This window comes from Elephantulus edwardii, unplaced genomic scaffold (genome assembly GCF_000299155.1).
Source record: "Elephantulus edwardii isolate Elephantulus edwardi_28Jun2011 unplaced genomic scaffold, EleEdw1.0 scaffold00019, whole genome shotgun sequence".
Taxonomy (NCBI): Eukaryota; Metazoa; Chordata; class Mammalia; order Macroscelidea; family Macroscelididae; genus Elephantulus; species Elephantulus edwardii.
In genome coordinates this window covers 15,919,843-15,933,431 of record NW_006399769.1, presented here as the reverse complement: position 1 = coordinate 15,933,431, position 13,589 = coordinate 15,919,843, and the positions used below count along the sequence as shown (strand labels likewise).

Genomic DNA, 13,589 nt, shown 5'->3' with positions numbered 1-13,589 from the left:
GCCCAGAACCTTCTTTCCCCAACAGAGGTCCCAAAGTGAAAAGCAGACCTATTTGGAAGTAAGGAGGGTAAAGTAAAACCGAACACAGCGCCGGCATCCCGGGCCTCGGCGGCGCGATGTCCCTAGATCTCCAGGGAGCACCGAACACACCTAGAGATGAGGGGAGGCCGGCCGTGGCTGGCGGGAGCGAGCGAGGTCCAGGCGAGAGGCCAATCCAGGCTGCTGTCTGTCCTCCATCGCCAGGGCACCAAGAGCAAGTCTGCTGTCTTTTCTGTGCTTGACAGCAAAAAGGGAGCAGACGACTTTAGCCTTGCCATTCGCACACACACACACACACACACACACACACACACACACACACACACACAGCACGTCCTCTGTATCCTTGTTGGCCGTAAGGAAGGAGGCATGCATGTTTTCCTATTTCAATGAGAACTGGTCCTCCAAATCTCCCCGCAAAGTGGACACACACACATTAGACACACGCACATATTAGGTGCACTTACACATCCTTGTTGGCAGTAAGGGAGGAGGCATATTTCAATGAGAGCTGGCTCTCCAATGCTGGAAAACAATGTTCCATTAATTTGCAGTCCTTAGTGGCACGGAGACATTCCAAGACAGTCAAGGAAGCATTGACAAATACCTACTTTGAACTCCATATCAAGATTTAGCCTTTTTTTTTTTTTTTTTTACTTTCGTATGTGCAAGCTTTGGGATGCTTGATTACTACCCAAGGATCAGTAGTTTCTCAACAAACGCTGTTTTGTATGTGATGGACATATGAGATTTCGAATTAAGTGGAGAAAAATTACTTGGTCTGAGACCAACTTTATCTGCTCTGAGCAAAACACTCGCATCAAGGCCTGGAAATCCTTTGCCTACAAGAGATTTATCCAGGCAAACCAAGGTTCTAGGTTTGTCTGTTGCCATTCTAAAGTTAGTGGGAACAGGTTGAGGCTCACCGATTCCTTATATTCACTCAAACACCTGCTTTACACCAGACTCTGTGCTAAATACAGATTGCGCCTTTTAACATCACTGGCAAGAAAGTGACACAGAAGTATAGTCAATTGGGAAGCACATGGGAAATGAATGTTGTCAGGAGGGGCCAGTCTCTCGAAAAGAACATTATGCTTAGAAAGGTGGAAGTGAGAGAAGGAGTGGAAGACCTGACAAGATGGGTTGACACATCACTGCAAGATTGTGAAGAATTAGGTAGGATTTCAGTCCATGTTACATGAGTCGTAGTTGGCACCTAGCAACAACAACACAACTTAGGGAATCGAGCTGGCAACAATGAAAGGTGATGGTAGGGTGCCCTAGTGGAGCTTGGCTGCTTCCTGAAAGGTTGGTGGTTTGAACCCACAAGCTGCTCTTCAGGAGACCAATCTGCTCCTGTAAGGATTTTTGCCTAGAAAGCCTATTTATTTGAGTCAAAATCAACTCGATGGCACTTGGCAACAACTGGGGTGATGGTCAGATAAGAGAAATGGAGTTTCTGAATTGGGTTTTAAAAGCTTCCCAAAAGTTGACAGAGTAGACAGTGTGAGGCAGGAAGTGTGAGAAAAGGCTAAACAATTTTAAAAAACAAACATACCTACCTCATTGCTATCAAGTTTTCCCTAAAGGCAGGCTCTGAGAGGACATTTGTAGGCTATGTTAAGGGTATGGTTGGTTCTCATGTTTATTCAACACCTTTAGGGAAAAGGGCAGGGTTATCCTTAGAGAAGGACTTGTTATGCGCCCCCAAGTCAGAACTCATAGCTGCTAATACAGTCGGTTTTCAGAGGCTATACATTTCATGGGAGGAGATTACCTGTTTTTCTCCAACCAAGCAGTTGGTGAATTTGGACCTCTGGCCTTTGGGTTGGCAGCACAATTCCGTACCACTAGACCACCAGAACTCCCATTGAAAAGGAAAAATTATGTAGATCAGTAGGTGCATGTAGGTGTCTTTTTGATAATCTAGTGAGTCATCACAGGCTATGCACTGAAGGTTTTCCTCTTTCACGACAGTGTGTCTCTGGTCAAGTCCTTAGTCATAAAGGAACATACCCTTTCAAGATGGCCACCCCCTATAAGTTCATCCAGGGATCACTCTCAAAGCACCTCACAGCTCTTAGCAGAAAGGTTGTTAAGAGGGAACACCCCAGGGAAAATATTTTGGTTCAGCATATCATGTAAAGAGGAAAAGCAAACCAGAAAATAAAATCTGTGTCTCAAAGTAAACATGGCAGTAATTCAGTTAGAAAAGGTCATCTTTGAATCAGGTCAGAAGGTCCCTTTATTACTTTAACAGAAAAGGAGTGACACCTAGCCACAGATTTCAAATCGGAGAGGAAATCAGTAACTGTCAAAGGATTTTAACTAAGGAAGTCTTCCTCTATGTTAAGAGGCCCAATGGCTCCAGCCTGTTAAGGAGCACCCCACCCCCCAATTGTCCTTCTAGACTAAAAGGATCCTTCTCGCTTTTTAAATATCATTAAAGAAATGTTAATTAATCTATTATTTACCTGCCTGTTGCAAGATGAGCAGAAGTTAGGTGAAAGTCTCTCAGGATAGCTGTGCTGAAAAGAACACATTTATTTCACTTATTCATAAAATGTTTTTCTTAGTTGATATGTGAAAAATTGAGGCTCAATGATTGCCCAGCAAAATCATACCCAGAAATATTAAGTAATATGTCAAACAATGAGTAATGTTTTTATTGTTATATAGTATGTCTGATAAGCATATTTAATATATTTATTGAACAACAATAACAATAAAAATATATTGAGAATTGTTCATCAGACATTCTGGACTGCATAGTTCATCTCCAAAATGTCAGAGTCAGTTAAGGGGAAGTTATCCACAAGTTGTCAAAGTGAAGTTAAAGAGGTCATTCATTACTCAATCATCTATCAGTTAACTTTTCAAGCATGCAAGCGAAGTCCACATTGCTTATTTCTGGTTTTAGACAATTTTGTTTCTTTCTCAAGCCTTTTTTATTTGACCTTCTGCCAAGAAGTGGGTCAACTTCAGAAGGCCTTGTTGGTTGGGACTACTGGAGAGTGGCCTAAAGCATGTAGGGGGCAGAGCTGTGTATCTGTGAATGTGTGTGTACGTGCATGTGTGTGAATATGCATTTGTATATGCATTGGGTGTGTGAGCTGATGGGATGGGAATCGTATTTACAAAAGATGAACCCTTTTAAAATCCTGTCCTTGAAGGTGTCAGCTTTTTTGGGTTGAGATGTGCAAAGTACTGACTGTTCCTTCTCTTTTTTTTTTTTTTTTTTTTTTGTTCCTTCTCTTGTAAATGCTCCACTCCTGCCGACCACTGACACTTCAGGACTAGCCCTTATTCTTATTTCTTTATGAGTCAAGCAAGAAAACAGAATAGTAGAAAGATCATGTGATTGGGTGTTAGGATAGCTGAGTTTTAGTCCTGGTCTAGCTGCCAAATAGCTATGTGCTTTTAGACAATTCCCTTGGCCTCTCTGTGCTTCCAGTGTTCACATCTATAAAACTAAGAAGATATACCTTACCTACCTCATACTATTGTTGTGAGATTCAAGCCTAATATGACAGCATCTTTGAATATGCTTTGAAAAGTATAGAATGTTAGACCAAATGCAAGATGTTATCAAGAGCATGATTCCACAGCAAGAGTTTCTTTAAACTAGATGGCACTTAATAACAATTCATAAATTTAATCCCTAGTCCCTCAAATCCTACTTCTCAAAAGATGATCCTTGGACCAATTGCAAATACATTACCAGGTAGCTGATTAAAAATGAGAAACTTGGGACTCAACCTTACTGAATCAGAGCCTGCACTTTACGAGATAAAACTATATAAACATTAAGTGAAGGTGGACAGACTAATGCTTGAAACTACTGGTTTCTCAGGCTCAGTGTGCTCTGTTAACACTTCTCATTGTCATAGAGTGATTCATAGCTGGCTCTCTAGCGTGTTTTGGAGAGGCTGTAAATCACTTGGTGTGGATATGAGTGTGTGCATGGGGGGTGGCAGGGTGAGGTTAGGGGAGACTTCCCCATCTTTCTCATTTTCTCTGGCAGAGCCTCTGGTAGATTTGAACCACCAGAGAGGCACCACCTTTTAGTAGTGCAGCTCCCTGTGGACTGTGTCGCCAGAACACCCTCGCCTAAGGATTACCTACGTGTAAACTCAGAAATTCTGATTCAGAAAGCTAAGAGGGTGGGCTTCAAAAATCTACATTTTAAATAACGATTCCAGGCCATTCTGTGGTCCACTTTGAGAAACATTTCACTGAGCCATCCAGAGCTCCATGATTTGTTAAGAATCTTAGAAACTCAGTTTTGGTTGTTGGGTGCCGCCAAGTTGAATATGACTCATAGCAACCCTTTATACAACAGATTGTTGTACACTATTCTGTGCCAACCTTACAATCTCTGACACATACGAACCTATTGCTGCAGTCACTGCACTGTGACAATCCAGCTGGTTGAGGGTTTTTCCTGTCCTTTGCCATCCTTCCACCTTTCTAAGCATGATGTCCATCTCCAGGGAGCAGCCTTTCCTAGCAACATGCTCAAAGTGAGACGAAGCTTCCCCATCTTTGCCGCCAAGGACCGCTCCAGCTGCACCCTCTCTAAGACATATCTGTTTGTTCTCTTGGCAGTCTATGGAATATTCAGTGCTCTTCTCCAACGCCACAGTTAAAGGCATCAGTTCTTCTTCTGTCAACCTTATTCATTATCCAACTCTCAGAGCTTGCTAAATGATTGAAAGTACCATCGTCATGATCAAGAGATATACTGAGCTGGGACGATCGGCAGTCAGGGTCTGCTCCAAATTATTGAGGAGCTATGACGTTAGAAACTCAGAGAACCTCCATATTTGCTACTACACCACCAAATTAAGGTCTCAAAGTCAAGCCCATGGGCATTGGGCGGGGAAGATGCTTCCTACTCTTCACTGTTTTATCAGTAAGCAGCCACGTAACCAATTTATGAGACTTTCTGGACACCACTGGGATGATTTTTGCTTTGACTCCCTGGGTTTTCTTGAAGGAATTAAAAATTAAGTGACTTTTTTTCAATTGCAATCATCTTAAGTATTTTGTTCACATGGAATAAAAATACACACACACACATATATATACATATACACACACCCCCCTTAATATTTGCTTATATATACACGTTACATTTAAGAAATCAGGGAATTCATAAAAGATAGAACCTTATTTTTAATTTTTTTTCACTTTACAAATCCAAATAGTATAATTGCAAAAACTGTATTAAAGGCATATTTGCAGGATGCTAATTAGTTGACATTGTTGACATGCTTCTCAATGGGCCTGACCTCTCAAAAGCTCTTTCACTTTGCCTAAAATTGGAGAACTAGTAACATGACTTTCAGTCTAAAATCACAAATCCGGCAATGTTTCTATTTTACAGAAAGACAGACACACCCAGGACCTGAGGGAATAACCACAGATTTCCTATTAAGACGTTGGTGGTGCTAGAATAGGAATTTCATTTCCATATCTTTAAACATCAGCTAAGTTTATGATTTCCTGCTCTTTGGTAGTGTTAGACATAGTACTGCTCTAGGCTATCTGCCTTAATACTTCCACACTTCACTGGATAACACCCTTCTCTCAGTTACTGATTTCTTAGTCTGGATTCACCTTAGTTGGGATTGGGTGCCCATGTTTAGTTTTGAGGGTGAGAGAGAATAGTGGCAGGTCAAAGGTGGTCTCAGGATAGGAAGCACATTGGATAAAAGTGAAAAACACCTGTCTTTTGTGTTTTCAGGAGATGCATTTAGAAGACGCCACCAGATTCTGTCCAAAGGAAGAGAGAGAAAGTGAACAAACATCCTTCAGCGATCAAAACCCCAGGCAAGACCAGAAAGGGGGCTTTCGCAGCTCCTTCCGCAAGCTCTTTAAAAAGAAGTGAGTAGCCCTTAGACAAGACAGCCTTGTAACTCATTTTCATTGAGGTTTTTAACAATAAGTCTCAAGTAGCCTGGTCTCACACAACTGCTTGGAGCTCAGTGCCTGAACCCAGTAGCCACAACTCCTGCTGGGTGAAGATGTTTTTCACTGTAATCTCACAGAGTTGAGGCAAACTCAGCTTCTCCTTTGCCTCTTCTGTCTTTTAGCCCTCCCCGCCTTTCTCGCTCCCCCAGTGTCCTGAGGGGAGTGAACCTAGGTGACCTAGCAGCTGAGCTGGTGACAATCAGATCCCTTTTAAGTTGGAAAGAATGAGATCTGGTGTTGCACTGGGTGTAGTAGGTACTCCAGTCCTAAAAGCACCTTTCCCCCCCGCCCCTCCACCTGGTGGAAGAGGATTCTGAGGGCACGTCAGCACTTCTGTGTATAAGGGCTTTGGTTGTCCTAAATGCTAGTTTATGTTTATGAGGACTTCTGTCAGTTATTTTTTTCCTTTATGATTTGGCCTCAGCCCTAGTTAATAATCACTAATGCCGTTTCCACACTCCATTAGAGGCAAAAATAAGGTTATTCCCTACTATGGACCTTTAAGACTCTTAAATCCTTGTTGTCTTGTGAAATAACACCCACTAGGCATTCTGACCAGCACTTAGAGCAGTGACGAAGTTCAGCATGAACTGTCAGAGCCAGTGGAGCACTTAGCCATAGGGGATTATCCAGCTAGTGTCCCTGAGAGGCTGCTGTCCCCAAACCTATTTCACTCTCCCTTAGAGAGATTTTCTGTTACTTAAGTTCTCCTGGTCCAGGAGGTTTTGCAGTCAGTTTTACACACAAGTATTCATATTTTCATGGATAGAAGAGGTAAACAAAGACATTATTGCTGTCTAACAACATAAGACCTGATATGTGACAAATTATTGAGAAATGATTTTATTCTTAATGGTAGAAGTCATTGGTTTGTTTAGTTTAATGGTCTTGTAAGAACTGAGGACAGGTCAGAAGTCAAGATTTTTGCTAGTTCTCTTTTCGGGAAGGTGGCACTGGTGAGATTTGTGGACCCCTGACTGTAGTTCCCTGTCCGTTGTCATTAGAAGACAAGAGAAAAAATGAAAGAACAATAGTCCTGATATTCCACCCAGTTTTCCATTTTGCTAAAATCCCAAAGCATGCTGGATCCTTACTCTTTTGAGGGGTTGAGGAATTAAGAATTATACCTCCTCCCTAGGATCATAGACTTAGATCTCTCCTAGCCAGTCTCCACTTACCTTCGACAAATTTGGCAGAGATGGAGAGTCCTAGAAGCAGACAATTCTTGAGTCTGACCTTAGGATGTTGGTCCCTAAGTCCTTCTAAGATACTCAGAACTTTGAAGGCTACTGCTTGAGTTTGTCTTTTTTTTTTTTTAAAAAAAAACAACCAAAAAAACCCTACTGCTAAGTGTTCCCAAATAGCTACTTTTTGGCCTGTTGTCTTTTGTAATAACTGGGTGTGGTATGTTGGAAAGCAATGAGGAATAGGATCACTCTTGGTTCCTTAGCAAATTCCCATTTATCTGAGAGATCTGGAAATGGTTTGCTGCTTACATGTGTCAGAGAATGAACTTGGGCTGGAGCACGGGGAAGAGGAAGAACTTGCTACCAGTTCAGCTGCCGGCTTGGCGTTGGCCGCCTCAGGAGGGAATGGGTTCTCTGTATTTAGGCAGAAGCTAAACGTCCCTTGTCAGCAAAGCTACAGAAAGCATTTGCTCTATATGGACAGTAACTCCAGAGACCTTTCTAGGGTCCTTTCTAAGGCTGAGACTTATTTGTAGTTTGACTTTGTGGGAGATCAATCTGAGTAATAACATCTTTACACATAAAACAAGGAATTACTGTGGTCCATAGCCCACTGCCATCCAATTGTTAGCAAGTCATAGCAGCCCCGTAGGACAGGGTAGAACAGCCCCATAGAATTTCCACTGCTACAGATCTTTCTGGAAGCAGATTGCCTTATCCTTCTCCCACGGAGTGGCTGTTGCGTTTGAACCACCTACCTTTGGTAAGCAGCTGAATGCTTTTGCCACGATGCCACCGGGGCTCCTAACACGGGCCTTAGGAGAGATGTCCTTTTAAAGACTCACCATGTAGAAGACTACAATTAATCTCCGACCACCCTGGGCTCCCCGAATTCATGCTGGCTAACTGCTTTCAGTTTTCTTCCTGCTTCCGGAGTTCGTCTTAGATGTAGGGTTGAATGGGCTCCATAAGTTTGGCCTTTCTCACAGATGACTTCCGCAGTTCCTCCTGCATCAGGCCTGCTTCCACAAAACAGCTTCTGTCATGTTATCTGAATGGAAGTTCAGGTGACACCTGGTGGCAGCCTTTAGATCTGGCTTTGGACATGAGCACCACCAGGTGATATCTGCTGAAGGCCTGGTGTTCAGTGTGCCACAGGAGGCGTGGCATAGAGTTAGACGTCCAGGACCATGGGACGTTCACACCGTTATGCTAAGGAAGAGAAGAAGGGCAGGGAGGCTCAAGCATAGAAAGACTTTGAACCCATGAACATTCTTCTTGTTTGTTTCATCATCCTTTCTTAGAATACATTGCTGTGTGAGAAAACTGTACAGGAATCATGGGTGACATGCTCTGGGGTTGGGCACATGGACAAGTACAGGGAAGATCTAGAAAGAGACACTCAGCCTGACTCCCACCATGTGCTGGGAGGTCAGACTCGCAGCAAGCCCTGTGATGCTTTTTAGTGACTAGTTCTAGGGCCTGGACTCACCCCTGGCCTCAAGTCCTAAATAGACCAGTGCTGTGTCACATATGGGGCTTACGGCTTGCCTCCCCCATGGCCCCCAGAGGCTCATTCCTGTCTACACTGACACACTTTTTGTATCCATAGGGGCTTGTTTGGCTGGTGGCCCCACACACCCAGAATGCTGCTTCGGGATGAAGCTAGGCATGGAGCCAGATGCAGCAGAAAACCTGAGAAAGGGTTCTCTTCCCTCTGAGGCTGTGAGGGCCGAATGCTCAGACCCACAAGGATTCAAAAGGGAAAGTCAAGCTGACATCATAAAAATAATTCCTGAAAAAGGCCCAAGATGTCTGTGGGGAAAGGCTGGCGTTCTGGTGGTTTCCATCTCAGGCACATTTGTCCTGGCTCGACACCGGGTCATGTGTCCCTGAAGGCTTCCCAGACCCTATCAGAATGACAGCTCGTCTGTCATAAGGTTTGAACATGTGAAAAGACTTTACATTTTTTAAATGAGGATTCTCAGAAGCCAGGGATAGATGAATGTAATAGGCTAATGATGGGCTGAGTTATTAACAGCCTGTCTTTGAGCAGTGTGGAAAGAAAACAAAATTTCTTTGGAAGGATCTTTTTGAAAGCTGTCCAAGGCTTAAACATTTAGTATCCTAAAGTCCAATGCAAATGGTACTTCCTTTGTCTATAGAAATCTTGCACTGTCATTAGTGAGTATTAAATTGTTAGGTCATTGGGGAGGAGCTCTGGACAGTTAGGGGGAGAGAATGCAGATGGTGCTTGCTTTATCTCGCACTCTCACTCTTAATTTGGGGGATGGAAGATAAAGTACTTGGCTTTCAGAAGGTTGCCTCTACTTCCTTGCCTGTTGTCCTTAATAGCACCTGACACGTCCACGCCTCAGAGTGTCTCTATTCAGTCATCACCCTCTCTTTAACAACACATCAAGGTAGCTCTTCATTTTCTTAATCCCACACAGAGGGAGGACTTGTACAGGGCACTGTGTGACTGGATGGCAGGGAGTTCCCGTGGTGTCCAGTCAGCTATTTTTGCCTATAGCCAGCCTTTGTCCTGGGACAGACCATGTAGTAGAAGCAGGACTGCTAGTGACTCCATTGAGAATTTTTTTTTCCATTGAGAATTTTATACTCCTTTACCCCTTCCCCCTCTCCCCAGCCTCCTTAAAGCCCTGTTCATGTCTCTAAACCCATTTCACCCACTTAGGGTTCTCTCTCATTTCCCACTTCATTGCTTTATATAACTTAAAAATTGAAAGAGATAGTAGAAGGGATAAACATTTTAGATTACTTATCGCTGACTACAAATGCTCTCAGAACAGTCACTAAAGGTGTTTAGTATATCCATTAGCTTCCATCATGCAAAAAAGAAATAAAAGGCAGACTTCCTGCATGGTAGGAAATAATAGTTCAAATGTCAGGTTAACCTCGCACACAGTATCTAGCACAAAGGGAACATTCATAGCATTCAGTACATACTCATAGGAATACTCATTTTCACTCTGTTGCTGACTAGGCTGACTGACTGACAGAATAGGTGTCCCTGCCTCTGCATGTGCATGTGACTGAGGGCCTTTCTGATTAGAAAGCCAGCCCTCCTTACAGCAGAGGCGTCGAGGGCTCTGTGTTCCTGCAGCCCCCCCAGGCTGTCTCAGGGCCTATTTGTAGTAGATCCCTTCTTGGATGACCTACCCACTTGCAATTTTCTCTTTTTCTGTCAATTGAGTGGAAGCAAAATTAGCAGCAGGACTGTTTGTTTTCCTTCTTCTTCATAAGTATGAGTGGCTTTGTGTCAGAGTGTACTGGCGACCACTGTCCTTCTAGTGTTCACTGAGTCTGTCCACAAAGCTTAAAAGAGAAAGGGAATAAAGACAAGCAAGCTGGCCTTTTCTCCTGGATTGTGCAGGTTATTTCTCATTTATTTATACATTACGGAAGCACCAGTAGTCATACCTTAGAAAGGGTTCGCATGATCAGGTAGCCATAAACTATGTAAGCATTATGAAGAGGTTGGTTAACATGACCATGGCAGAAAATGAATTTTCAGTCATGGCTAGAGTCAAATGCTGGACTTTGAAAAGGACTAGGAGTTTAGCTAGTAGTTCATTGACATGAAGAACTGCAGAGACATTCAGATGCTGGAGCCACAGAGAGGGCACAGTTTGTGAGAAGAGCAGTTAAAAAAAGAAAAGAAAAGAAAACAATTAAGCTGAGTTTGTGGAATTTAAAAACTAGACAGGGCGATTTTGGCATTTGTTTCAGAAATGGGAACGCAGCTGGTGAAGATTTCTGTGGTCCTTGGGGCTGGTGGTGACATCAAAGCTTTCCCATTTCCAGGTAAACACTGAAAAGCTGCATGTTGGAACAATCCAAGTGTGACGTGTTGGGTTTTGCAGAAATCAGGTGTAGCTAAGAGGGGAAACCTGAGTTGAAGTTTTGACTAATGTTTTTTCTGGGCAAGGGTCAAAATTGTCATGTGGGGGAATAATTTGGAAGAAAGTGCAGTCAGATTAAAATTTTCCTCTCTTCTCCCCATCTCTGTAAACCGTAGGCATGATAGAATGATAGGAATGACAGAAGACATGGGAAAAGAGGGAAGTGGTCCAACATATCTGTCTTTTTATCATTTGGGGCAAAGCTGTACTAAGGATGGTTTGAACTAGCGGCAAGTGGGATTTTGAGAGAAGGCCTAGAGTCCAGAGTTTCAGGGGGTAATCTCTGAAGAGGCAGAAGATATTCATCTCACCCAGATTTCCTCTGTACTGGGGCTGAGACACAAAGCAGTTTTTTCTTTTCTTTTCTTCATTGGGATCTAGTGGAAAAGTGCCCCCCACCTACCAGAAGTAGAAACCATGGTGGGCAACTGTGGTTTCACCTGAGACATTTAAATGTCAAAGTGAAAAGTTAAAAAAACCTAGTCAGTCATTATATTTCTGGACTGCAGGATTTTCATCTTTGTGTGCATCCTAGTCTTTGATTAATGTAAAGAGATATTTTAATTTTTCCCAATGAATTAAATAATGATTATTCATAACTATCTAGTAACAACATAGATTCATAGCGTCCTCATGATAAGAAAGACCGCGAGAGGTACTTACCCTTCTCTAATGGATGTGGGCCCAGACCTGACTCAGCTTTGGATGTGGGCCCAGACCTGACTCAGCTTTGGGATGTGGGGAACACCGACAGTTTGTGTAGGAGGTTTGACAGAGAACTCCATGTCTAGCATCACTTTCATAAATACACCCATGTCTTTTGATATCAGTTCTTAGTCCCTGGGCTGGTTTCACCCATTCTAGCTCGGAGTATAAGCTAGCCGAAGGGCCCCAGGCTAGCTTGTCAGAGGTTATCTCCAGAAAGCCTCCTCCCTGCAGGGACTCCTGACATGAACACAATGGAGAAGGTACAGAGCTGGAATGGATTGCCCAACCGGCTTAACCAAGATAAGGAAGAATGCACCCTCGGCTGGGGACGCAATTGGACTCTTGGTGGCTATTGATTGGGCTTGGTCTCCCAAGTGGTGGCTGGGATTATGATAGCCCCTCAATTTCATTCCTGTACTCATTTCTGCATTCTACCAAATGTAGCACGTATACGTGGTTGGCTTCAATAAATCTTTCCTTTAAAAATGAAAACAAGCAAACGCAAGAGTTTGTAATGTTAACACCCAGATTCAGTAAAAGGACCTTATAACCTTTGTTGAGAACAATGAATCCCATCCATTTTCATTTAAGAGCCTTTGGTATTTGTGAAGTAGTTACTTGGTTGGACTTAAACTAGGATCCCCCCCGCTTTGAGCTTTTATCCCCCTACTGCAATAGTATGACACAATATCTTACACAAATATACTAGGATAGTAGTCACAACTGCCCCCATAAAGCATTTACAGAGATATTGTTTATGTTCCCTGCAAATTGCCAAGACACATGCCTGTAGCTATGAAATCCAGGGGAGGTAAAAATTATTCCATGTCTAGGAAGGCAACTGTTTTACAAGTGAGAAACAATTTGGATAGATGAAATATTTTAAAACAATTAAAACCAAATCAACCTGTACTTTATCTGTGTGCTGAGATTTTAGGTCCAGTGGATCAGAATACAGGGAAAAAACTAATGAGAGTCCCTCAATGGATCCTTCACCTACCAAACAAGAATTCTTCAGAAATCGACTTGCTCTTGCAAATGACCTTGACCAAGGAACAGCTGTGTAAAACACAAAGTTGTACTGTCAAGTGGTAAGATGAGGATAAAAAGCTTGTATATATCTGTGCAGGAATATATCAATATATTTATACATATACATATATATATATATTGTATAAAATCCCTGAGGAGAACTAATATAAACATTCACATATGAAACTAAAACAACATTCAAGACATTGAAGAGGTGAAGACTAAGAGCGGTCTTTTTGAACGGCAACGCTTGGGAGAAGGGAAAGGAAGACTTTACACAGCGTCATGGCAAACTGCAGTTCATTTGGAGGAAAATAAACATTTATAAGAACAAAACCTTCCACCTTGAAGTCATTCCCCCACTACACTATTGAGCATGCTCATATTTAACCTGGATGTGATTTTTATGCTTTCTCAACCTGACAGTGCTTAACCAAGACTGTTTAGCTTAGTCATTCCTCCCTGTGTTCTTAGCGTAATACATATTCTGGTAGAGACCACTTCTGTCCTGTTTCCCAAGAACCTCAAAGAAATACCTAGCATTCCTTAACGAGAAGGCTCAATTAACAGGACTGCATTTTTACATGCTGCAAATATGAGTTGTAGAAAATGTTTTTTTCTTAAACCATATGAACATAAAGTTTGAACATCTGAGCTAAAGGTTCAAAGTTTAAAGACACATTGATCTGCAAACAGGAAGCGCACCATGAGAGTAGGA

At 42.6% G+C, this 13,589-nt stretch overlaps 1 protein-coding gene across 1 annotated transcript in view; it reads left to right on the top strand.

The window, feature by feature from the left end:
• ARHGEF33 (Rho guanine nucleotide exchange factor (GEF) 33) overlaps positions 1-12,906 on the top strand; it is a 71,804-nt gene extending 58,898 nt beyond the window's left edge. The window contains exons 15-17 of the mRNA XM_006882386.1: positions 7-67; positions 5,792-5,931; positions 12,777-12,906. Of these exons, the coding sequence (XP_006882448.1) occupies positions 7-67; positions 5,792-5,931; positions 12,777-12,906 (331 nt within the window). The remainder of the gene's footprint in view (positions 1-6; positions 68-5,791; positions 5,932-12,776) is intronic.
• The last annotated feature ends 683 nt before the right edge of the window (positions 12,907-13,589 follow it).